The 24,811-nt window shown below is 43.6% G+C and overlaps 1 protein-coding gene across 2 annotated transcripts in view; it reads left to right on the top strand.

Annotated features, from left to right (window-relative positions):
• The window catches only part of P2RX7 (purinergic receptor P2X 7), a 25,533-nt gene extending 1,876 nt beyond the window's left edge, over nucleotides 1-23,657 (top strand). Inside the window, exons 2-13 of one of the 2 annotated variants that reach the window (XM_032800681.2) lie at nucleotides 929-1,061; nucleotides 1,613-1,684; nucleotides 3,214-3,286; nucleotides 5,966-6,062; nucleotides 9,467-9,547; nucleotides 10,270-10,399; nucleotides 12,525-12,655; nucleotides 17,767-17,860; nucleotides 18,984-19,049; nucleotides 19,145-19,258; nucleotides 20,458-20,556; nucleotides 21,287-23,657. In XM_032800681.2, the coding sequence (XP_032656572.1) occupies nucleotides 929-1,061; nucleotides 1,613-1,684; nucleotides 3,214-3,286; nucleotides 5,966-6,062; nucleotides 9,467-9,547; nucleotides 10,270-10,399; nucleotides 12,525-12,655; nucleotides 17,767-17,860; nucleotides 18,984-19,049; nucleotides 19,145-19,258; nucleotides 20,458-20,556; nucleotides 21,287-21,778 (1,582 nt within the window). In that variant the 3' untranslated portion in view covers nucleotides 21,779-23,657. The remainder of the gene's footprint in view (nucleotides 1-928; nucleotides 1,062-1,612; nucleotides 1,685-3,213; nucleotides 3,287-5,965; nucleotides 6,063-9,466; nucleotides 9,548-10,269; nucleotides 10,400-12,524; nucleotides 12,656-17,766; nucleotides 17,861-18,983; nucleotides 19,050-19,144; nucleotides 19,259-20,457; nucleotides 20,557-21,286) is intronic. The other variant, XM_032800682.2, reaches the window with a different exon arrangement.
• Nucleotides 23,658-24,811: the final 1,154 nt, after the last annotated feature.

Here is a 24,811-nt window from a genome sequence, read left to right as displayed (position 1 = left end):
CAGCAGTTTCTCTTTGAAGTCTGGTCCTGAAGATTTTTTGCTGCAGGATGGCCACCTTAAGATCTGCTATAGTGTGGCCAGGGAGGTAGAAGTGCCTCCATCAGGATCTTTTCTAGAAACCCAAATTGCTGGTTTCTCTAAATGACTTAGGAGTCTGTCTCATTGAAAGTCAATGGAACTTAGACTCCAAAGTCACTTAGGCATTTTTGAAAGTGTTACCCTGAGACAATAGAGACACTTTCAGGTAGTTAGTGCTGCAGTGTTTGGGTGCCAGAGGCTGCAGAGGTGGGATGCATGGCTATTTCTTTCTTTTCAAACAACTATTTCACTGGAGTGTGATAGCTTTATATTGGCCTTAGGTTTTATAAAAACTTGTTTTTACAGCATGCAAATATTAGGCCTAGTTTAAGTTGGTGGTGACTCTTTGAGAATAAAAGTAGCATATGGAAAGCCTGATTTTTACTTTAAAGAGAAGCCTTTCAGATTGACCTTTTAACATGTGAAGATGACAGTACGCAATTTGAAGAGACTTATGGGGTGCAGTTAGTACCGCTTTTAATGGGTCCCTTGTCATGTGCCCTTTGCGTGAGAGGGAGTGCAAAGGGAGCTGTTTCAAGCCCCCTTGAAATTAGTGGGGAATTTTACCACTGATTTCAGTGGGGCCAGGATTGCACCCCAATAGTCCACCACTACACTATACAATGTCTCTGACATACATCAGTGCAATCCCATCAGAGTCAATGGGATTGTGGTGGTATCGCTGAGAGAGATGTTGGCCTGACAAATGCATTCAATCCCAAATTCCTTGGGCAAATTTAATACGGCTTTTAATTTACAGTACACTTTTTCTAATAATGATGCCAAGAAATGACTGTCTTTTCAACCCATTTCAGTGAGTTCATTTATGCTTTCCATTTTGTTTGGTTAGTTATGTGCTTGTCACCGACAAACGATATCAGAAAAAGGACTCTGTGATCAGCTCAGTTCATACTAAAGTGAAAGGAGTCGTTCAGACTGACTCAAGAATCTGGGACACAGCCGAATACACTATTCCCATGCAGGTGAGTCTCAGTTTAAGGTCAGCGCAGCATCCGACTTCCATTGAGCCGTGCTGTTGCTTTGCTGGTATGCGTCCTGCTGCACAGTGATTTTAACATATCAACAAGAGACGCAGTTGTATTTGTGAGTGTGAATTAAGAAGGCTGAAAACTAGAAGCAGTAACGATTAAGCATGGGAAAAAATATTTTAAAATGTTCTTTTATGGGATTTTAAGAAACTTGATGTTTCTGCCACAAATAATTTTTGATTTTAGTAATAGAATACGTAGGAAAGAATTCAGTCCTGGTGTAATTCCACTGAAGTTAATAGAATTATTCCTGATTTACATTAGCATCACTGAGATCCAAATATGGATCCTCCACCAGTTTTACAGTGGAAGAACTTTATTGAGTTTAATGGAGTTACTCCTGATTTGCGCAGGTGTGAGTGAGATTAGGACCAGGCCCAAGTATTTAGTGGTGTCCCTCTGAATTAACACAGGGAGTGACTGAGATCAGAATGTGGCATATAGTATTTTATTGAAACTTACTGTTTTCTTTTCTCTCTATATAGGGAATAGACTCTTTTTTCGTGATAACCAACATAATTATGACAGAAAACCAGTTTCAAAGTGTTTGCCCTGAGGTAACTGCATTTTGTAAGTGATTTCCCACCTGCATAACGTAGCATTCTCTGGCAGAAGTAATCCATGGCAGCTGCAAACCTTAATTAGTGGCTCATGACTGTGGCAATTTTGCACAAGTTAACATTGCTTTGTCTTCCTCTGCTTCTTTATTTTGTTCAGCAACATGCAACAACTAGTCTAGTTACATTCCTTTTTTCCCCTCTGCTCTTTTGCTTTTCTCAGTGAATCAACTGGCATTGGCGTGATGTACCACACCAAAGACCCTGCAGCCAAACCTGCACCTGGCTCACACTCTCCCCATGCATTTGTTCCTCTTGTTCAACACATTTGGATTCACTGCTGGTATAAAGTGCAATTAGAAGGACCAGTGGAGTTAGAGAATTGTTGCCAGCTTTTCTTCAGTAATCTGCTATGCTGTAATTCTAAGCTTGATCAGGCGTTGGTCTTTTTCTTTTATTTCTGGTCAAAATTTGTAGTCAATTGCAGTTCTCCTATGCGTTCATTCATATAGTTATTAGAAGAGACCTGAGTTCGCAGCAATGAGTTGACTGTCATTGACTACAGCCCAGAGCGGTAGCGCGGAGCAGCTCTGGAGCAGTGAAGCTGCAGGTTTTTGCCTGGAGCTGGAGCGGAGCCAGAGCACAGTTCCAAAGCCCTGCATAAAACCCATATCAATCTACTCTTGATGAGTGTGCAACAGACAAAAGTAAATTCCATGCCACTGATAGACATAGCAATATCTTACAGTACATGTCTAAGCTTATCAAAAGATTGTATTCTATTCTATCTGTACCCTAAATCACTGATGCCAAAGCATCAGAGTGATACCAGAGAACTTAAAGAGAGAGAGAGAGAGAGATGGATGATAAAAACCAGCCTATTCGCTATTTGTACATTGAGGGGGCTTCGATAAGGAGAACTCAGCAAACCTGTTTATGTTCTGCAGGTCTGTATGGAACAGGACCATGAATATTTTCTTGAATTCTTTTGTGGCTGCAACTTGAATCCCTCAGAAGCCTTTGGTTTATTCTGATAGTCAGTTTTTAAAAATATTTTATATGTAAAGTAATTAAATTGGTTAATCAAAATTCTTCCTGCATTGCCAATAGGATTGCAGCTGAGGAAGTGGCATGGGTGTAACCAGAACTGAATTTGATGCATTGTCCCAGAAACTCAGGGTGCTTAGGAACAACTTCCTTGCATTTCCTATATCATTGGTGTGATTTTTTTTAAATCAGATTCACCGAACAAATAAATCCATGGGCTAACTCCAGTGAAGCCAAGAGATTACACTTGAGATGAATTTGTCCCATTCAGTCTTTGCTTGTACTGACCTTCTCAAAAAGGCTGAGGTCACATTAAGCACCACGCTGAGTGAATGGGTTACAGAAGAGGGCTGTACTTCCTCTGTTCTGCCTCTCACTCTGTGATTTCATCTTACTGTTTGCCATTTCTGTGCAGAACATTTTACAATCGCAATAGAGAGGTAGATATTTATAATGGTCTTTTATATTGATGTCTTTTTCAGTACCCCATTGCCAAAGCTGTCTGCTCTTCAGATGCGAGCTGTGAAAAAGGGCACATGAACCCCCAGAGTAATGGTACATGAATTCCACATTCAGATTTTAAAACTCGTAGCAGGTGGTGAAATGCAACTGTCTTTTAGTTAATAATTATTAGATGGTTAAAGAAATTATGATGTACCACCCTTGGAGAATTTGCAACTGTAGAGCCAAATTCTGCTCTGAGATATACTGGTGCAACACCCACTAGCAATTGTGTATGTAGATCTATCTGACTAGGGAGATGAACTTCTAAGCACAGTGGGTGGTGAGGAGGGAGGCATAAAGACAAGAGTGGGAGATGGAAACAAAAGGAGCAGCAAGGAGAATGATATGAAATTTGTATTCACTCACCTGGATTTTTTCTACTCTGTGGAGAATTTTAACAAAAAGGTGGGAATGGGAAGGGGGGTCACAGAGAGGGTGGAGGTGGGGGGGATGCAAATCAGATACCACAGTACATGTAGAGCCCACTCCTGCAGTGCTTTCTACAGGTGTAATTCACGTTGCATGTAGAGTGACTCCAAGATTGTAACAATGCTGGTTCTGGTGGGGCACTTCTAAGAGTGTCAGTTCAGGACAAATTGCTTACAGCAGAGCAGTTACAGCCCAAAGCTGGAGTTCCTTCAAACCAAACCAGACAAACAGAGAGGACTTTGGTTTTACCCCCCTAGCTAACCATAAGTCACAGAAGCAATTCCCTTAGCCAGTTTCCCAGTTTCATCACCAGTACCACTCATTATGGAGATGAATGGTTATGAAAACCAATACCCCAGTAAAAGAAGAAGGTTCTCCTGATCCCAAAGGATCGAGCCCCAGACCCAGGTCAATATACGAATCAGATCTTACCCACAAATCACGCTGTTGCCAATCCTTTAGAATCTAAAATCTAAAGGTTTATTCATAAAAGGAAAAAGATATAGATGAGAGCTAGAACTGGTTAACTGGAATCTATTACATACAGTAATGGCAAAGTTCTTGGTTCAGGCTTGTAGCAGTGATAGAACAAACTGCATGTTCAAATCAAGTCTCTGGAGTACATCCACAGCTGGGATGGGTCATTCAGTCCTTTGTTTAGAGCTTCAGTTTATAGCCAAGTTCCTCCAGAGGCAAGAAGCAGGATTGAAGACAAAATGGAGGAGTTTCCAGGGCCTTTTATATCCTCTGCCCTGTGGAAGATCACAGTAGCAAGATGGAGCTGGAGTCACATGGGCAAACCACATGTCCATGCATGACTCAGTTCTTTACAGGTGGCAGCCATTGCTCACATGCTATTTTGAACATCCCCAGGAAGACCTCGTATGTGTATTGAAGTCTTCCAAGGTCTATTGTCAGTAAAGTGTTTCTTGATTGGGCACTTAACTTGCAAATTCCTTTCTTGAGAAGGTGATCAAACACTTTACTAAGGCTGCGTGGAACCAAAATACAAGTACATAGCCCATATTCTTAACTTCAACTACAAAAATGATACACATACAGCTAGCATAATCATAATCAGCAAATCATAACCTTTCCATAGACACCTCATATGACAACCTTTGTACAATATTTGCTGCAAATATATAACAGTGGTTGCAACAATGATCTATACTGTTACACTTCATATTAATAATGTCACAAAGATCAAGCCCTATTTAAAGGTTATGTTGTCTTTCATACCCTCAGAAAGGTTAATTCTAAAAATTTGTCCTACCTTCTAGGACACTGATAGCCAATAGGCGTTGTCTCTGAACAGCCTTCAAGGGGAGTAGTGGGGGCAAAAGATATATCTGGCTTCAAGACTAATCTTGACAAGTTTATGGAGGGGATGGTATGATGGGATAGCCTAATTTTGGCAGTTAACTGATCTTTGATTATTAGCAGGTAAATATGTCCAATGGTCTGTGATGGGATGTTAGATGGGGTGGGATCTGAGTTACTACAGAGAAGTCTTTCCTAAGTGTCTTGCCGGTGAGTCTTGCCCACATGTTCAGGGTTTAACTGATTGCCATATTTGGGGTCGGGAAGGAATTTTCCTCCAGGGCAGATTGGCAGAGGCCTTGGAGGTTTTTCTCCTTCCTCTGCAGCGTGGGGCACGGGTCACTTGCTGGAGGACTCTCTGCACCTTGAGGTCTTTAAACCATGGTTTGAGGACTTCAATAACTCAGACATAGGTTAGGGGTTTGTTACAGGAGTGGGTGGGTGAGATTCTGTGGCTTGGGTTGTGCAGGAGGTCAGACTAGATGATCATAATGGTCCCTTCTGACCTTAAAGTCTATGAGTCTTTGATGGTGTAATAGTTAGCCTGCGTTTCATTGGCTGAGTGATGTCACTCAGTATCCTGCTGACAGTGCTGTGGGGTGAAGTTCTGCACTTAGCAGAACATCCTTGCTCTAATTTGCTCATGTTGTTGAATTAAGTCCTAAAAACTCCTCAGTATTGTTACTCCAGCACAACTATGGAGAAAATCCTTCATCCACATCCAATGTGCAGTATTGACAGGGACAAGGGGAGGAGTTGAGCACTGCACATGTGTCGTGGAAGCATGGATCTGATAACCCCTCCTCTAGCTAGTTCAGCCCACAAAGAGCTGCGAAAATCAAAGCCTTGACTCTGAGTTTAAAGCCTCTGTCCTACCTGTGTGTAGAGATCCACCAATATTTTGAGACTGTGTTATCCAAAGGACTGAGTCAAACTGTGTGTGTGAGCTCAATAATAGCTAACTTTTCTTCTGTCCAGGAGTTCAGACAGGAAGATGTGTGAAGTATAATGCAACAATTAAAACCTGTGAAGTCTCTGCCTGGTGCCCTGTGGAATCAATGAAAGGTGCCCCAGTGTAAGTAAAAGTGTTCACATTTGTATGTAATCAATAAAGGCCGGATCCTGCAAGACAATAGGATCTGATGGTGCTCAGCACCTGGCAGAGGGCCTTGGTATCTTTGTAAAACATTTGTTTCCAATCCAACTTTTATTATTCTTAACTCTTATTTTTATAAACTAAGTACCATCAATTTGCTTGTAGCGGCTTCTCTTTCTCTCTGATCTTGTGGTGAAGTAATAAATCCAAGCTTGTGACATCACAGAATGTTGCCATGAGAATAATTCTAGATGTCACAAAGTTGTTATGGATTCACTACAGGCATTTTGATAATTAATGAGAATGGCAAGGAAAAATGTAGCAATCCTGATAAGTCTCATGGGGAAACATTTGCTAATTCTGACAGTGGATCAGTCCAAGGGAAGTCGTGAAAGGCCTAGTGCTGGTAACATGTAAAACTGGATTGAACTAAGCTCTATAAAATATTCTGGAGTAGACTATACGACCTAGTAGCTCTCTTCCACATCTAATTTGTATGATCCCATGATTGTAAAATGTTCTGTGATGTAAGGGTTCCACTTTAACATGTAGTTACTCATTTGTATCAGGCAAAAAATGTAAATATGGTTATAATAAAACATTTTATTTCATTCACATGTGCAATGCAAAAGTATTCTCCACCTGAAGCCCCAGGATATAATATTGCTTCTACCAAACCCTGATATGTTGCAGCTTTTGAACTACATCTCTTGTGCTAAACCAGGCCTTGCTGCTTAGAAAAGATATAGAGGGCAAATTCTCTGTTAGAGTAAATTGGTGCAGCTCCTTTGACTTAAGTGGAGCCGTGCCATTTTACACTAGCCGTGTATTTAGACCATGATATGGTTTTGCTCTCTTCTCCCCTCACTACCACTGCATGTGGTTTGGTAGGCTTACCCACAGAGAATAGGCTAGTGTTTAATAGTCCATCTGCTGAACTAATGTATCCACATGATAAAACCGAGCAGTCCAATTAATATTGATTTGCCCACTTGTTTGCAGTTCCAGCAGAGATATCAAGGACTAAATAGGTCAGGGAACTAAATTCTCCTAAAATAAAACTAAACGTATCCCATGGGGTAGGCCCTCCAGCTTGCGAGGCAGGCATAGGGGAAGCTGCCAGTGCTGTCTTTGCTCCATTGATAGAGGATCCCACGACTGACTTAACTCCACTTTCTTTGAAGTCAGTGGTAAAAGTCTCACTGAAAAGTCTCATTGGGGGCTGAGGTCTGAGCCCTTTTGAAAATGCCATTTTAGGGCTCCAATCCTGCATGCTGCTGAGTACTCTCAATTGCTATTGGCTTCAATGGAATTTAGGCTGGTTAACACCTTGCAAGGTCAAGTCCCAGATTCACATAAAAAATCAAGAGATTTCTTGTGACGGTCATGCAGGGCAGTTTAATGAACACCCAAGTTGTTAGACCTCTTGGTTTTGTTTCAGTGTAACTTCAGTGAATATTTAATATTTTCAAATGTTGCACTGGGCAAGCTGGTAGCTGAACGCAGCAGGAAAGAGGTTTTGCCTTTATTTACCTTGCACAATTGGCAGAGTGCCCATATTGTTGTCCAATTTTCCTCTAATGTATCAGCGATTGGTCAGTGCCAGGAGACCAAAACCAATGAAGCAATATTTGGAGCCAGGGTGGCAAATCACAAGTATGAGAATTCTTCACAAAATCCACTGGCAAGAGTTCATGCCAGTTACTAAATGGATAATATGAGTGTTTCTCTGCAACTTGAATGAATAACTGAAACAACCTGTATGGAACTCTGTAGCCTGGTGCCTTCAAATATTAACTTCTGGCAGAACAATGTTGATTCTCAGCTATACCTGCAGTTGGCTTTTCTGTGCAAGTTCTGTGTATTATAAAGGGCACTTCCCTTTCCTTCCCTTTTGTGATGGTTGAAACTGAACAAAACTGTAACTTTTTGGCAAGAAGATTCCTTTTCTTTTGTTTTGATTGGTCTCCAGCTCTGCAATGCCAGGCAAAGTGACCCGGATAAACCTACCTAAGGACAAATGTTTACAGCACCCTCATAGAAGAGGTCTGGAGAGATTCCCAGGTGTCTGTCCTGAAAACATAAGCAGTTTAAAATTTTTTGATTAATCTATTTTTAGTTTTTTAAAGTTCAACATGCATTATTAATTTCTTGACCATTATAAACTGAAGACTGGTTAGAAATTCTCATTGTTCAGATGATGTCCCAAAATGTTTACGTTTGAGTTGCAGCCAACTCCTGCTTTTTCAATTTGCTTAGGAGAGATGCTGAAAAGTCTATAATTGACAATGTGTGCCAGCTTGCTGAAGTATATCCTGTTCTTGCAGGTCTTTGGCTCAGAGACTCCGCTGCTAATACGATGATGTATTAAGGAGAATACTCCGATGTACTGTTCTTTGGATAGGTTGCTTGCTGCTTCAGGGACTTTCTAGGTGAAAATCAAAGCTCTCCTGGCCCATTTTGAAAAGAGAATGGGAGAAGCCAGTATCTTGGCTGACATCCTCTCGCAATAAGTTATTTTTCAAAGCTAATTTTGTGCTGGTGCCAGGTTGACAATGCTGGAAGTTGAATTCCTCTCTTTTTCCACCAAACAGGGATGACCTGGGTGGTAGCAGAGCAAGCTTCCTTCACAAGGTCCAGCTGATGTGACTGAACTCTGGCCTGGAGGGGCCACCTCCATGGAGGAGAATGTAGTTCAACATCTCATTTTTATAATCTGTGCCAACTGTGGTTTAAGTGTCTGTGACAAAGCCATCTGTCTACTGGGAACTGCAATGAACACACCCCCAGCTAAATTCCCATAAGCCACAGCCATCCATGATAACATCAGTCACTACTGATCAATGGCCAGATTTCAAATTAGCAATCTCTTATTATTACACCTCTACCTCAATATAATGCTCTCTTCAAGAGCCAAAAAATCTTACCGCATTATAAGTGAAACCGTGTTATATCAAACTTGATTTGATCCTCCGGAGCGTGCAGCCCCCACCCCGGAGCGCTGCTTTACTGCGTTATATCCGAATTCATATTATATGGGATGGTGTTATAATGAGGTAGAGGTGTATTTATTTGTATTACAATAGCATCTGGGGACCCCAGTCAGAATCAGGCCCCATTGTGTAGCTACTATACAAACAAGTGTAAAAGACATTCCCTGCCCCCAGAGAACAGACAATTTAAGTTTATAAGTAAAACCAATAAAGCTATTTATTTTATTCTCAACCTCCTGAGCCATCTAACTCATTATTCTCAGTATCATGTTCTTTTACTGACAATTTTCCAGGTAATAGCAAAATAGTATAGCATTAATTGATGTATTTAACTAAAGGAAGATAGTTGGTTTAATAGCTTTCATTGTACTTGATATGTTCCTCTTTTAGGCCTGCCATTCTGAAGAGTGCTGAAAACTTCACAGTACTAATAAAGAACAATATCCACTTCCCAAAATTTAATCACACTGCGTAAGTGCAAACATTCATCCATCTCCTCTTAAAGAGTGGTTCTACTCCAAAAATGAATGTGTAAATAAAGCACTTTCAGTCTGCAGCTTCTCTGTGTATTTAGGGTTGTATCTGCTATTCTGAGTGACAAAAATCAGGTTTGATTGCTCTTTATTCTTAACTTTGCAGGACCCAATACAGCTATAGGAGTAAGATGAACTCTATTCCTTCTCATGTGTTAGTAACACAATTACTGAGTTCTAATTGGCTGCACCAGGGTGAAACCACTGAAGGCATAGGATAATGTAAATGTCACTGAGGGAATAATTTGGTCTGCGAAGCCTTTGTTACTGGTGATGATGCCCAAGAACTAAAGGACACAGCTTGACTCTCAGACCCCACATGGAATTTGCAGAGCTGGTAGTTACTAAGTCTCCTGATATTCTACTAGCAAACTGAGGACATTTGATCATAGGTGCCAACTTCTACTAGCACTGGTGGATCCTCAACCCCCCTCTGCCCCCGGCCCTGCCCCAACTCCACCCCTGTCCTGTCCTCTCCTATCCCCTATTCCAACTGCTTCCCCAAATCTCCAGCCCCAGAGCACCCATGGAGATGGCACCTATGCATTTGATATAGGTTCAGGGAGGAGCAATGAGCAGGGAGCCCTCAATAGAATTTGCTGATGCTTTTTAGGGAAGAGTTCACATTTATGTTTTCAAATAATTTGTGGTTCTTTGCAGAAGAAACTTTTCACCAAAACTGAATATTTCGTGCACATTCAACAAGATAACTGCACCAGGCTGCCCAATTTTCCAGCTGGGAGGCATTCTCCAAGCAACAGGAGAAAATTTTTCAGAGATGGCAATTCAGGTCAGTGGCATGACTTCTGCCTTCCATTCAGAACACCTCCATAGTATTTCTTTTTAATTTTAATTGTTAAATGTTGCAAACAATGGAATTGTTCCAGTTTTAAAGGCTGATCCTGGGAGGTACTGGGCACCCTCAACTCTGCAGAGTTTAATGAGAATTGAGGGGGCACAACATCTTCTAGGATTGGGCCCATATTGATTTAATACACGTTGGATTTCGTTGTCAGTAGTTAAACAGTCTTCTCAGGCCAACTCTTTCTCTCCTCAGGATTCTGTTAAGGGACACCTTGACCCATGTATTCAGAGGAAAGATTCCCCACCACCACCCCAAATGGGCACAAGAATTCTTCTGATGACCTAGCTTTGTCTACACTGGGGGTTAGGTTGGGTTAATGACATCTCTCAGGGGTATGGATTTTTCACACCCCCGAGAGGGATAGCTATGGCGATGTAACTTCTCAGTGTAGACCAGCTTCGAGGGTCTGTCTTCGCTGCTGTGAGAGGTGTGATTGCAGCATAGACACAGAAATACCTGTGCCAGCTTTGATCCACCTAGCCCAAGTAACAATAGCAGTGAAGTCCTGGCAACACAGGGCTAGCCACTCAAGCACATACCCAGGCTCCCATTGTGTAGCCCGGGCTACTGCAGCTTCACTGTCACGTTTAGTCAAACTAGCGAGATCAAAGCTAGCTTGGGTGTAGCTACAGTCCCACCTCTCATTGCAGTGTGGATGTACCCTAAGGCCGTGTCTACACTACAAACTTTTGCTGCTGCAAGTTATGTCAGCACACAGCCGGGGCAGTTAGTTTGCGTACATGCAAAAAAACACTCTGTGCACGTTAAAAGCAAGTAAATAAATTAATGGAATAGACGTTAACAAGAGGAAGGAACATTCATGTCTATTTTCACTAAACTTATAGCTACCATGCCGCTCACAGGTCAGTATACATGAAGCAGTGGTGGCCTTACATTCCCCTGGTGTGGAGTGGTAGGGGTAAGGATGCAGCCCCGGATGCCATGTGGAATGTTGATGGGGGTTTAGGGAGCTGCTGTAATTCAGTTCTCCACACACTGCAAAGGGAGGCAAGTCTGGGGTTTTTGACGCTGTAGGTCAAGAGTCTGCAGCATCTGTGTTTGCTGCTGGAGAAGCCCCATTACGTCCTGGTGCGTCTTCCTCTCCTTTTCCTGCTGGGACTCCTTGGCCTTTCTCTGATCCACTCTTAATTAATCAATATTATTAATACAAAATCTATAGATCAGGCTACAGCTGTTACCAGAGGGGTCAATGTCAGGCTTTGTGGGACAGCTGCTGGAGGACTGTTAGGATCAGTTGACATAATTAACATAGTGTCTACACCAGTGCTGTATTGACCTCAGTACATCTACCATGGCTCAACGCCACTCTGGGAATTGGTGTTACTGCGTTGCCATAACGGGGCACTTACATGTTTCAGAGAGAAATTTAAGTGTAGACATGTGCGCAACTCGGTCAATGCAAGGCACCTTACGTCGACCTAACTTTGTAGTGTAGACCAGGCTTCTGCCTCCCAACGCCTCTGTAAGATTGATAATTACAGATGGGTGAAATGGAAATACAGAAATATGAAGTGATTTGCTCAGAGCCAGAAACCGAACCCAGTTCTCCTGAGGTCCCGGTCTGCAGTACCTCAAAGCTGCAACGTTCAGCTCTGGATCCCAGATCCCCTGCAAAATTAATGTGAGTTTGCATTTGGGATTTTAGTTTGAGCCCATCTTTATTTTAATTGAATGAAATGGCAGTCAGAAAGCGGCAATGAAGTTGGAATTTTTGTTGGTAGGATGAGAAATTGTCCAAAAAATAAGAGATGCTTTAAGAATCTGAATGCATTCTAGCTTGTAGCTCGTTTGATCCACACAGTTAATTAAGTCACTTAGGAGGAAGTCTTTGCTAGAGGTAGAAATACACCTTAAGTATAAGTGTATTTATAGGTGTGATCTTGCCACGGGGCCACGCTGAAATCTCCTCTCATTTCAATGAGAGTTTGGTGCACAGAGCAATTTCAGAACCAGGCCTGGCACAGTCTTTTTGTGTGTGTGTGTGTGCTCCTGAATGCATTTAAAGTGTGTTTTCCCTTTCTGTGTCAAGGGTGGAATCATGGGCATTGAGATTAACTGGGACTGTAACCTGGACAAATGGTTCTACCGCTGCAGTCCAAAGTACAGTTTTCGTCGCCTTGACAACAAAACAACACCTGAATACCCTGGTTACAACTTCAGGTAAAAGATATTTTTAATATCATACATAGTAAAGCAGTGTATTGTCTGTATTGCTTGGGTGATATGGATGTGCAGGTGGAATCCGAGGGGTTTGTGGCTAGAGTGCTGGAGCCCTGGCCATTATTCTTGAATATGCCACAGGTTTCTGCTGTGATCTTTCTTTTTGATAATAGCTGATGTTGTACTGATGAACCTGACTTGCATGCACAGTTACTATAGTTGCTTGTGCATTATCAGTTGGACTCGTCACACACACAACCACTCATGCATGCAACTGGTAATTTGTCCTTACATTTACCAAGGCTATGTGCACGGTTCTAGTGAGTGCATGTGCAACTTAAGATCCGAATCCTGCCAGCTGTTCCATGCAGATGGATCTTTGCTTGTGCGTGGAGCTCCAGTGGGTTTGAATAGAGTTACCATAGTGCTTAGGAGCCGCAGCCATGGGTCAGCACCCCATTGTGCTGGGTGCTGTACAAACACCAAACAAAAAGAGCTTGCAATCCAAGACAAAAGGCAACAGGTGGAAACTGCCAGACGGACAGACGGGGGACCACAAGGAAACCATGAGACGGTGCGGATCAGCATGGTGGGCAAGTGGTTTCAGTGTGATGGAATGCTAAGTGTCTATAAAATTCAGTCAGTAGATGGTACAGTGTGTAACATACCATACCTGAGCAGGTAACAGCCATACCTGGCAGTGCATTAAAATATCTTAAAGAGAATTCGTCTTGCGTATCGCCCTCCATGATGGGCCCTCTGTGGCCAGTCCAGATCTAGGACAGAAGCCTAGTAGCAGCTTTCCAACCTATCATGTGCAAGGAAGACATGACATGACCTGAGTAAATGACACCAGCGCCCTAAGTGTTGTAAATATTTTTGTAGATATCACAGAAGGATTTTGAAGGAGGACAGGAAGGTCGCTTTGTGAATGTTTTATGTTTATCATCAAATGAATGGGCAGTGTCAGAGCACCTAGGCATGAGGGCACTTTATAAAGAACATTATTTTAATATATAAAAACACAGATCTGTAGTGAGATCATTTTGCTACAGTTCAGCACAGTTAGCTCTGCTCAAGGGAAGCCCAGCCCTGGAATTGTGGAAGTGTGGCCAATCAGGGCTTAAGAAACATAGAATGGCAGGCCTGTTTAGGGAAGTCTACGCATTGCCAGCTCATGTGATGACTGGCTAGTGCTACTGCTGTTCATCAGTTGCTTCCATGAGCATCGAAAATCCCACACATCCCCCAGCACTTTCTCAAAGAATAAAAACAAAGGAAGAAGAGCATTTGTGTGCAGCAGTTTAACATCAGCAATGTGTAATTTAAAATTACAAAGCAGGGCAGTGAGTCGGATTGGTTAGATCCTAATAGCAAATAGGACCGACGAGTCTGACAAAGCTAGTTAAAACAAGAAGAAAAACAAACCCTGCACAAAATCCACTTCTTTTTGGAGCATGCTGTTTTTTCCAAGCACATTTACAGTTTTGAAGGAAAAAGCTCCATTGTTCTTCTGAGAATAACTCGACCTGGGATTAATTTTTTCCTGGTGATGGGGCTGAATTCTGCTCTCAGTTACACTGGTGTAAATCAGGAGTAATTCCACTGGAACTCCTCCAGATTTGCACTGGTGTAATAAGGGAGACCAGAGTCTGCCCCACAGGCACTCTTTTCCTGTGCATGTCAGGAGAGCTTTTTCTGTAAAGATCCTGCAAAACTATTGCACATTTGAGTAAGATTTACTTATATAGAGTAGCTGCATTGACTTCAGTATGACTACTCGGGTGAGTAAGGGTTGCAGGATTGGGCCCTGCCCTCAACTGATTGTGACTGAATCAAACTAATTTTATATGTGGTAGAATGTCACATGGCAATGTGCAAAATAAAGGCTATTAAATACCTTGTGCATTCCTGGGTAGGTCTGGGGAGCAATAGGTCCTTGCAGGATGTCCAGGGAGCCTTTGTCACAGGAGAGTGAGGCTACATAAGGGTAATCTTAGGGGAATACATTTCAGGGACCTTTTTATCATCTGAGTGAGAATATAAATTCTGAAAGTCAAGTTATTATCCAAGGCCCTGAGCATGCAAACTATTCTGTGTGGATGAACATCAGTGCCTGCATGCAGCTCTGTTGACTTCAGCTGAGTTTCAAAGGGAGTTTTGCCATAAACTTAAATGGTATCAGGATTTAGGCTACAAATGCGAAGCACTATTTAAGGTGCAATGGGCCACTGCCCAACTGGTCATCAATGACGCTCTTAATATGTCAAATGAGAGCACTAAGCTGCTGCAAAGGAGAAAGTTTCTGTGACATCCTAAGCAAATGTAAAGTGACTTCTCCTGGGGATAGAAAACCAGTGTGTGGGGGATACTATCTGATCCTGAGTACATAGGTAAAACCTGAAAATATAACGTCACAGAGCTGCAGGCATCAACCCAGGCTCAGCCAAGTGCTGGCCAGCAAAACATGCCTCAGCTAGAGATCACAGAGACACTGAACGCAAGATAAGAATGTTTCATATCTGTGCAGCCAGAAAAAGCAGAACCCATTACACAGTGCGTTGCTGAGTGACTCATTCACTGCCTTAAGAACAGATTTCAGCAAAGGGGAAGTTAATGAACACAAGACATGGAATGCAGATTAAAAGCACATCAGAGTTCTGCAGAACTGAGATGGAAGGGGGCTGTGCTGCAGCAGGTGGGAGTGAGTGAAAGCTGGCTGATGGCTGATTTGCTGGTATCAAGGCGATGACAGAGACACTCATTGCCTGCCGTGTACAGCTTTAGGAAACATTGTCTTTTTGGGTCCTACCCCAAATAGGAGCAGGTGCTCTCGACTCCTACTGACTGCAGGAAGTGGGCGGCACTCAGCACCTCTCAGGAACTCTCAGCACCTTGCAGGAGCGCGCCCAGCACTTACAGGAAGTCCCGAGATTTCTGACAAGCCAAGTGTGATGCTTGAATGCTCAGGAGCGGTGGGCCAAAGCCACTGGTCCTGCCTCAGTTTTTGTTCAGGTCTTAAACTTGCCCTGACAGCCATTTGCCTGACTAAGGACTGTGTAGAAACTGAACCCAGGGGCCAGTTGCCTCCCTCTGAGGGAAGACCCATGGGAGGGTCTAAGGGAAGAAATTTGCACAGGATTCCTCCCATGAACAGACCATGGGGCCCACACATTGATTTGAGGGCATTAGCAGGAGGCCAAGGCACTTGTGCGAAGACCCTTTGCCTCTGTGCCCACCTATCAGCCCTGTGGCCCTCTCACCCCCACTCTCTGGGACTGGGGCTCTAGTGGAGCCATGCTGACAAAGCTTCCATAGCCAGCAGCTGCCCGTGGGTCCTGCCTTTCAAGGGGGATCCCCCATGTAAAGTGGGAAGCAGGAATGACAGGAAGATAATACAGGCGGGGTGGGGTTGTACTATTTCTCTCTTGGGAACGCCTTCTGCCTCGGCTGGTTGGAGCCACAGGGTGTAGGGTGAAGGGGAAACAATGCTGCTTAGCCATCCTGCTGTGTCCTTGGCAGCATAGTCACTGCAGTGCAGCAGGAGCCACAGAGCAGAGTCTCCTGATTGGATACATACAAGGAATTGAGGGAAGCATACTGCAGAGTTCAGCAACTCCCTGGCTTTGGTGCCAAATCCAGCCAGAGCCCCACCTCTGCAGTGAACCCACAGAGAGGCTTCTATGAGATTGGGCAGCAAACCATGGAGACAGCTCCTCTACCCCTCTTTTTGCTATCTGTTTTTGGGTGCCAATGAGTTTGCCTCCTCGGGTAGAATATGGTCCATGGAGAGCAGTTCCAGATAGTAGGGTCGTTCAGTGGTTCTGGCAGATGTGGCTCCGGATACTGTTGAGGGGCGATTTTAATTGAAACCTGTGAAGGAGGGAAATCTGTATTTCCCTCGATGCTTTCATGCCATCTGTGAGATGAGCAATTAGAGAGCAGAGGATTGAGCTGATGGCCTGGCATTTGGGTCCATTTCCCATTGAGCACCAGCTGCTTTTACCAGAGATTTTGATTACTACACAGGAGACTAACCACTAAATAAAATCAGCATCCGCAGTGACAGTGCAACCTTGATTTACTTTCTCTCCACAGAGCTGACACCTGTTTACCCCACTAAAAAAATTACCATTGGAATTACTAGGCTAAATGAATCCAAAGAGAACACACATTACAAAATAGTGAAGTAAACCGATCAAGAACAGGATAGTGCTTTCAGCAAGAGCCCGGAGCACTGACATGAGTGATACGAATGTTAGTATTGGAGCTAAGATTTTAATGTCATTGAACACTTATCAGGAAGTCTCTCAGTTTGGGTTGTTTTTTTTTAATAACTCTGCCTGATCTGCCAACTTTTCAGCATCAGGTGGGAGCGTTGCCTTTGTTCTGTGTTCACAGTGTCCCTGTTTGCTGATCCTTATGCTGGTGTTATCAGTGGAATTTCTCGTGGTAATTGACTCTGGGGAGGAGAAAGAGAGTTATGTAGTGGGTAGAATAAGGGGCAGGGTTTCAGGAGTTGTGGGGTCAATTTTCTCACTTCTGCAACTGGGGTGGTGTGTGTGACCCTGTCACAGGCAGCTACATGAGTTATAAAGCTGCCCTTTATCCCTGAAGCTAATACTCTCCTAGACGCTTTGAAACAGAGCAGCAGAAAGTGACTATAGAAACCAGTGGAAGAAAGGGACCCCACGATCTCAGATTAGGTGCAGATAACACAGCGGTAAAAGCTCTGGTTCCTGGGAGACACTTGTGTTTCCATCATTGCCAGCTGCTAAAATCTGCTTTTCCTGTAGGTGACTGCCTCTCTAGAGCCATTAAAAGTAACCCTTTGATTCAGGACAGCAGATCCCTTCCTGGGCATTGCTCTGATTTTTCTAAGCTTCTGTGATTGGAGCTGGGTGAAATGCTGTTCATCAAAGTGATCCACAATCTGTGGCAGCACTCATGGGTCCTGGGAGAGGAAGAGCTTTGACTTTTTGGCTGAGGGTACAATACTAAACAGGCAGGAAGGGGAGGAGGAGGTAGAAACAAAACCCCATTTTATTCTCTAGCCCAGAAGCACTGAATTCCCCTGACATGATGCATGGATCCTTGTTTGGTTTCGACAGATTTGCGAAGTACTACAAACGGCCCAATGGGCAGGAGGAACGGACGCTGATCAAAGCCTATGGGATACGATTCGATATCCTTGTCTTCGGCACAGTAAGTGCAACCCTGTTTTCTCATCACCTCTGCAAACCTGTCTGCTTCCAAAAAGAAATGAGAATTTCTGGCCCTTTGGCAAAAATAACTCCAGTAATAACAACTGGGTAACCTTTCCAGGAGGCAGCACTGCCTAGTGATTACAGCATAGGACCATAGCATGGACCTGATTACAGTCTTGGTCCTGATGGTGGTTTTCTATGTGACCTTGGACAAGTCTCTTCTGCTCTTTGTGGCTCAGTTCCCCCATCTGTAAAACGGAGGTCGTGCTTGGTGCCTACAGCAGGGCGGGGCTTGTGACATTTTCTGTTCGTAACATGCACTGAGGTCACTGAAGAGGAGGTGCTATAGAAGGGCATGGTATCATGGTTATGTACTGTCCCTGGTAGACAGTGTTTGACATCTACAAAGCACTAGAGAAATGAAGGACCTGATTTTGCCAGTGGGGTTCCCGTGGGAGGGGAGGATTCTGGGCACTTTGCAGGATTGAGTCCTATCAAATTAATCTTCAAACGAATGGCAGGACTTGACCTTGCTATGCTGTGGGATCAGAGACCAAGGCTTGGTCTCTCATTCCTGGCCTGGCAGGTAGCACTCACAGCTCTGAGGATGAGGGAGGAAGGGGATAATGCCCTGGGGCCCTTGTTAGGGTGGAACGATGTACCCTGAAGGGAGTGCTGCTTCTTTCCTGCTGTTGGAGGCAGCGGGGAAGGAGGCTCCTGCTGAAGGGGGAGAATGGGTGAAGTGGGAGCCTTTGTGTCATTGCTTAATATTGTACAGATGAGGACTTGCTCCCTGTCTCTCGTTCCCCTTCCAGCTGGGAAGGGGACCTTGGGGAAAGCGACTGTCTCTGATTGGAAGAAGACAAGCGATCCTTCCAGCAGGAGATAGCACAGCTAAAAGGGAACCCTTAGTTCCCAGCTGGATGCAGCAAAACTACCCTTTAATTTAAACACATTCCACCTGGTTAGGTGCTTGAAGTCGGATCATGTCAGAAGAGCTAGAAATCTTGCACATGACAGCAATTTGGCTGGGCCTGATCATGCAGCAATTATTGCCGTTCTTCTGCAAATGGAAGGAAATTATCTGAATTCTCAAATGACTCTCTTCTGCTTTGCCTAAGGCTGGACGGTTTAACATCTTTGAGCTGCTGGTGTACATCGGGTCTGTGCTGTCCTACTTTGGCTTGGTAAGAGATTTATTTCCTGTACTGATGGAGCTGCTTTGGGAGACGCAGTCTCATTAAGAAAATGGAATCACTGCTCACTTTTGTTTTGCATGCAGGCTCAGTTCGTTATTGATTTTCTTATTACTTCATACACTTATCCCTGCTGCAAAGCATCCATCAAGGAATATTACTTCAGGAAGAAGTGTGAGTCTGCTCTGGGGCCAAAATGGGTAAGGGATGCAATTAGCTGCTTAAGTAGTAGGAAAATACAGTGTATCGGGGCCTTCATTGTGTCCTTCATCAGATCTCTGTGGATTTGTTCCCAATACACAGCTGGTCTGAATTCTCCTGCCCCCAGTGCGCACCTTGCAGGAATGGGTTGCATGCTGGGGAGTGTTGTGAGTGCAGGAGCGGATCTTAGCACTGCAGGACTCTTTGCAGCTACGCAGAAAAGTGACCAGTGGGTCCCTATAGTTATGGGTCCACACTTCTGTCCCCAGCCAGCCATTACCCAAAATCCTTCAGGCACAGGGTCTCTGCTGTGCTCTGCAGTGCATGGAAGCTGTGGACACAAAGCCTGAGCCCCCTGAATGCTGCTCCTCTGCACAGGTCTGCTACAGCCAGGACCTTTGACAGCTGTAGGGGGTAACAGCTGCAGGAGGCAGGTTTCACCCTTTAGAGAGCAGTGGAAAGATGCTGTAGAGCAGTGGTTCTCAACCTATTTACCATTGTGGGCCGCATATGCAGCTCTCTATGTGTTATGTGGGCCACATGCATACAATATATATGCACTACCTGTATGGGCCTGAGGATGTCACATGGGCCGCAGCTGTGTAACGATTGGGTCACAGGTTGAGAACCACTGCTGCAGGGAGAAGCATTCCTCAGAGCTTCTCCCTCCTGTAACGGTTCAGGGTATTTGCATGAAAATAGTTTTGTTTCTCTCAAGTCCATCAGCTCCAGTCCACATTCAGCTCCAGCATCTCTTCTCTAGAAATTCATGTGGCACACATCACTGTGGCATCCTGAACAGCTGAGCTTCTAGGCTGGGATTTCAAAGGAGTCCAGGGGAGTTAGGTGCCCAAATCTCAGCTCAAAATCTTACCTCTAAAGCTTTGTACAATCCGTCTCCCACCTACAGATCCAACCTCCTCTCTTCCTGCTCCCTGGGCTCCACTCAAGGCTAACACCTGACTGTTCTCTTTGTCTCCCTCACCTGCTCCCCACACCCAGCCTTCCTCCATGCTACCCCGTATGTCAGGAACAGCCTCCCAATGAACATGCACCTTCAGAGAGATTTTTATCTGAATAAGGAATGCAAGATCTGGACCTTGAGGACCCTAGTTACGGGTCAGATCAATACAGTATAAATCCTGAGTATTCTAAATAAATACTCCAGCTGAGGATGCTAATGTCTTTTGTTGCACAGACCCTGATGTACGTGTCATATGTTGATGACCCGCACATTATTCTGGTAGACAAACCGTTGAGCACGAGTCTGCAGAATGTTAAAGGCGAGATTGTTCAGGTAAGTTCAAGCATTTACTGTTATGACTTTTTGTGGATTTATTTCCTGAGTGACTTGAGTTTTTTCTCCCTAAGTTTCTAGCTAGGTTTTGGAAGGGCCACATTTGTGATCCTGGGAAACGCCTGAAGTTGACTGTGTTGGGAACGCGAGACAGTTTTTTCTAGAGTAAAACTAAAATATCTTATTACCGCCCAGTGAGTGTCCTTAGACCTGCGTGAAACAACTTGGGGTACATCTACTTGCAATAACAAACCCATAGCACAGAATCTCAAAGCCTTGGTCAGTTGTCTCAGGCTTGTGGGGATAAAAATAGCAGTGTAGACTCCTGTCACCCACCGTGTCTCTCTAATATCCTGGGACTGATACAGCTACAACTACACTGCGTAGAATCCTGTCACTAATACAGTCGATCACTGAGTATAAACTTACAAAACAGATTTAAAAGAATATTCTGATCCTGTCTCATATAGAGTGGGAATGAACAAAGAGCTCCCTGGATTCATTAGGATTCAAAGCCAGTGACCATTTGTTTTCCTGATCTGCCTCTTTACTGTTGTATTATACTGTCCTACTGCATTAGATGTGAAGCTTGAGCAGTTAGAATCAAATCTGGGAATACAGAGGGATTCTCTAATGAGAGATAAGTGCAGATGTAGACACAGAACAAAGTAAATGCTACATTTTCTCGTTTTCACTCTGACTCCTCTGATTATGTGTTTGGGAATTTTAGTTGCCAGGAGACACTGGGGCTTTTACTGACATGACCAAGCTCGCAGCACAATGTTCCAACCGGGTCCCTGTCTTAGCAAAAGCCCATGAGATGCAACCCCTTAAAAGCGAAGGGCAAACATCTCCATCCCACGACCGCCCTTCTTGGTGCTGCTGTGGGAAATGCCGCCAAACAGAGTCTTTCCGGGAGCAGCTCTGCTGCCGAAGAAAAGAAGGGTCATGCATTACAACCTCGGCTTTGTTCGACCAGCTTGTTCTTTCCAGATCAGCGCTGGAGTTTATCCTGCTTTACAAAGAGCCCTTGTTGGACTTGAATACTGAGACCCTCAATAACGAGCTTCGTCACTGTGCTTACAGACAGTATATTCACTGGCGTTTTGGCTCTGCTGAGGTGGAGAGCAGTGCCCTGATACCAAGTTGCTGCAGGTGGAAGATCAGAGAAACTTATCCCAGTGAGGATGGCAAGTATGCTGGTTTAAAGAGGAAGAATTAACCTTTATTTAGCCTCTATTATATAGCTCCAGAACCACAGTGCAGCTTATTTCTCACAGTTAAACCCCCTTAATTTATTTTCGGAGACATTTTTTAAAAGAAAAGCATGTGATTCCTCAGAATGCCCTGCCGTATGACTGAATTCCGTATTCTGTGTTGTTAATGAGGCAGTATTAGCTAATAATTAGTGCAGGAGGCTGGGAGTCAGGAGCCTTGGGTTCTGTTCCTCACTCCACCGCTGACACTCTCCGTGACCTCGGACAGGGCACATAGCCCATAGCTTTAAAATCTTGCCCCAATTTTTGCATGCCCAGTATTGGACACCTTGGCCCTGATGTTCAGAGGTGCTGAGTACTCAACATTCCAGCTGAAAACTAGACTGCACCAACAGCTACCTCAAGGTGAGAACCCAAACATTCAAGGAACCAAAAGTAGAGGACATTTGAAAATTTGACCCTTAACTTTTTGGTGTCTCAGTTTCTCCATCTGTCAAATAGGGATAATACCTACCTACCTTAGTAAAAGGGCTTTTGAGCCTTGGATGAAAGATGCTTTAGAACTGCAGAGTATTATTGTTTGCTCAGGCTCGGTCCTGCAAATCATTATTCATGTGAGTCATCTGAAGTCACACAAGCAGTCCTAAGGTCCAGAGAATGGGCCTGCAGGATTGAGCCCCTTGAGGGTGTATTTCATGGACAGAGTCCTGCACAAACTGTGTGGCATTTCAGATTCTTTCAGCTTTATGGTTGATCAAATCTGTTACCAGAGGAATCCAGCTCAATTTGGGTAATGTTAGTAACACAGGAAAAGCATTTTTAACCATACAGTTATTATGTAGATAGTATCAGCGGGGTAGCCGTGTTAGTCTGGATCTGTAAAAGCAGCAAACCTCCCTGATTGAACTAACCTCATTATCTCTAGCTTGCTTGCATATATATACCTGCCCCTGGAGATTTCCACTACATGCATCTAACGAAGTTGGTATTCACCCATGAAAGCTCATGCTCCAAAACGTCTGTTAGTCTATAACGTGCCACAGGATTCTTTGCTGTGTATGTAGATAATGCCCTTTTAAGCATAAACTCAGGAATTGAAGTGGACAACATTTTTACTGCCTTTCTACCTTATTTTCAGAAGCCTTGGATCAAATTCTGCAGACATTTACTCTGGTGCTAATTCATGATGTCATTATGATAGTATCTGTGTAACTGAAAGCAGACTTTAGCTTCATGTTTGCTGTAAGTTCATGTGGGGCCACATACCGTTCAGGATGCTCAGTTAGCTTCCCAGTGAGTTGCATAGCAGTATGGAGTCTCAGGGCAGTATATATGGCGCCGAGACTGCAACTAAATGATGGATTAACTTGTGCATTGATTCCTATTTTTTCTTGTGCTTTGACTCAATCTGACTAGTTATTTTTGCAGCAATGCGGCAAGGTGAATATTAATTAGTGTATACTGGGCCAATTTTAGCTCTGCATTATTGTAAATCTGCGCAACTCCATTGTTTGTGGTTTTAATTTTGTACATATTTTTAAAACTGGTGTCTGGAAAAATATTCCAGCTCTAGTTGCATTTCCAATGGTAGTATGTATTAATGGCACTGACATTCATACGACAGCATCTCATTGGAGCTATGGATTGGGATTGTGTTATTTGTGTAATGTTGGCACTGATACATTCCTGTACTAATATATATTGGTTAGCACACTCTCTTTGCTTTTGGAAATACTGATGTTGGAACATGGAGTGTTTGTTTAGGACTGTCTTTTTAAGGACCTGTTAAATACATTCTTCTGCTCATTCTGCAAACCTTTTTATCTTGCGGTCAGTTTTGACTGAGTTTTTCCATTAATAAATACAGTGTTTAATCCGTCCATAGTGGAAGACTCTCCTTTAGTGATTTTTGCAGTAGCATGTACATTAAATCCCAGCCAATCCCCTTCCCCTCGCTAGTGCTTTGTTGGATTATTATGAAAATCATTATTATTGCTACCCATATTTCGAAAACCTCATCACCACAGTATCTGGGCAGCCAAGTGTCAGCAGGAATGTGAGCTCTTTGTTGCTGTCCTTAGCAAATCGTGCCACTTTTAAAGCTCGTAGAATCAGAGAAGATTAGGGTTGGAAGAGACCTCAGGAGGTCATCTGGTCGTCATAGCTTGTTACCATATAGCAGGTCAATTGTTTGGAACATCTGATCAATTTTGTAGGAGAGGAAAAAATATACTGAAGGATTTGATCTAAGGGAAGAGATAAATGGTGAGCCTAAGACATCTAGGGCCCAGTTCTGTCCTCACTGTAAATGGGAGCTGAATTGGGGCCTTGCTAGATATATGATTCTGCCCTCACTTTCCTCCCAGTAACCCTCTGACTTCGATGTGCTGGCACAGGGTTGTGTGTGTGTGTGTACACACCAGAATCCGTTATGTCTTGGCTTTTTAAAACTCGGTCAGCTGCAGTTGAAAGCTGAAGATGCCACTCCATTAATTTTCTGGCCTGATTTTTTAGTCACATCCTCCCCCACTTACCCTTTCAACCTTTGATACTGCTCTGGTCATCTGACCCTAGTGTATAGTGGGGTCCCCTTTGCCTTCATTGCGAGCTTCCCTTTTGCATCTATTTCCATGCTCCTGGTTGCTAAACACCTCAGGGGCTTCTAGTTGAGTCTCTTCTTGGATGGGAGGTGGCTATAACATGATACAAATTCCTCTGAAAAATTAGCTGCACTAAAACACTGGTAGTACTCCCACCATCTGCCTAGCACAAGGGGAGGGCTAGTCCTGACTGAGATCTTTGGGTTAAATAATAATAATAATTAGAAATTCAGGTCATATCCACCATATTGTCCAGGGTGGGCTCTGTGGATGACAGGATGATGATATCAAAGTCATCGCACAAGTGAAACCCAATTCAATTGAAAAGGAAATGATTTTTCTTCAGACGGATGAGAACTCTTTGTTTTTATTTGTTAATACAGCTACTTAACTCAAATGCTTGGGATTAAAGTTGTCTGTGTTAAATCCGTGTTGCCA

Source organism: Chelonoidis abingdonii, chromosome 22, assembly GCF_003597395.2.
Source record: "Chelonoidis abingdonii isolate Lonesome George chromosome 22, CheloAbing_2.0, whole genome shotgun sequence".
NCBI lineage: Eukaryota > Metazoa > Chordata > Testudines > Testudinidae > Chelonoidis > Chelonoidis abingdonii.
The sequence above is the reverse complement of the archived record's forward strand: the minus strand, read 5'-3'. Positions and strand labels throughout refer to the sequence as shown.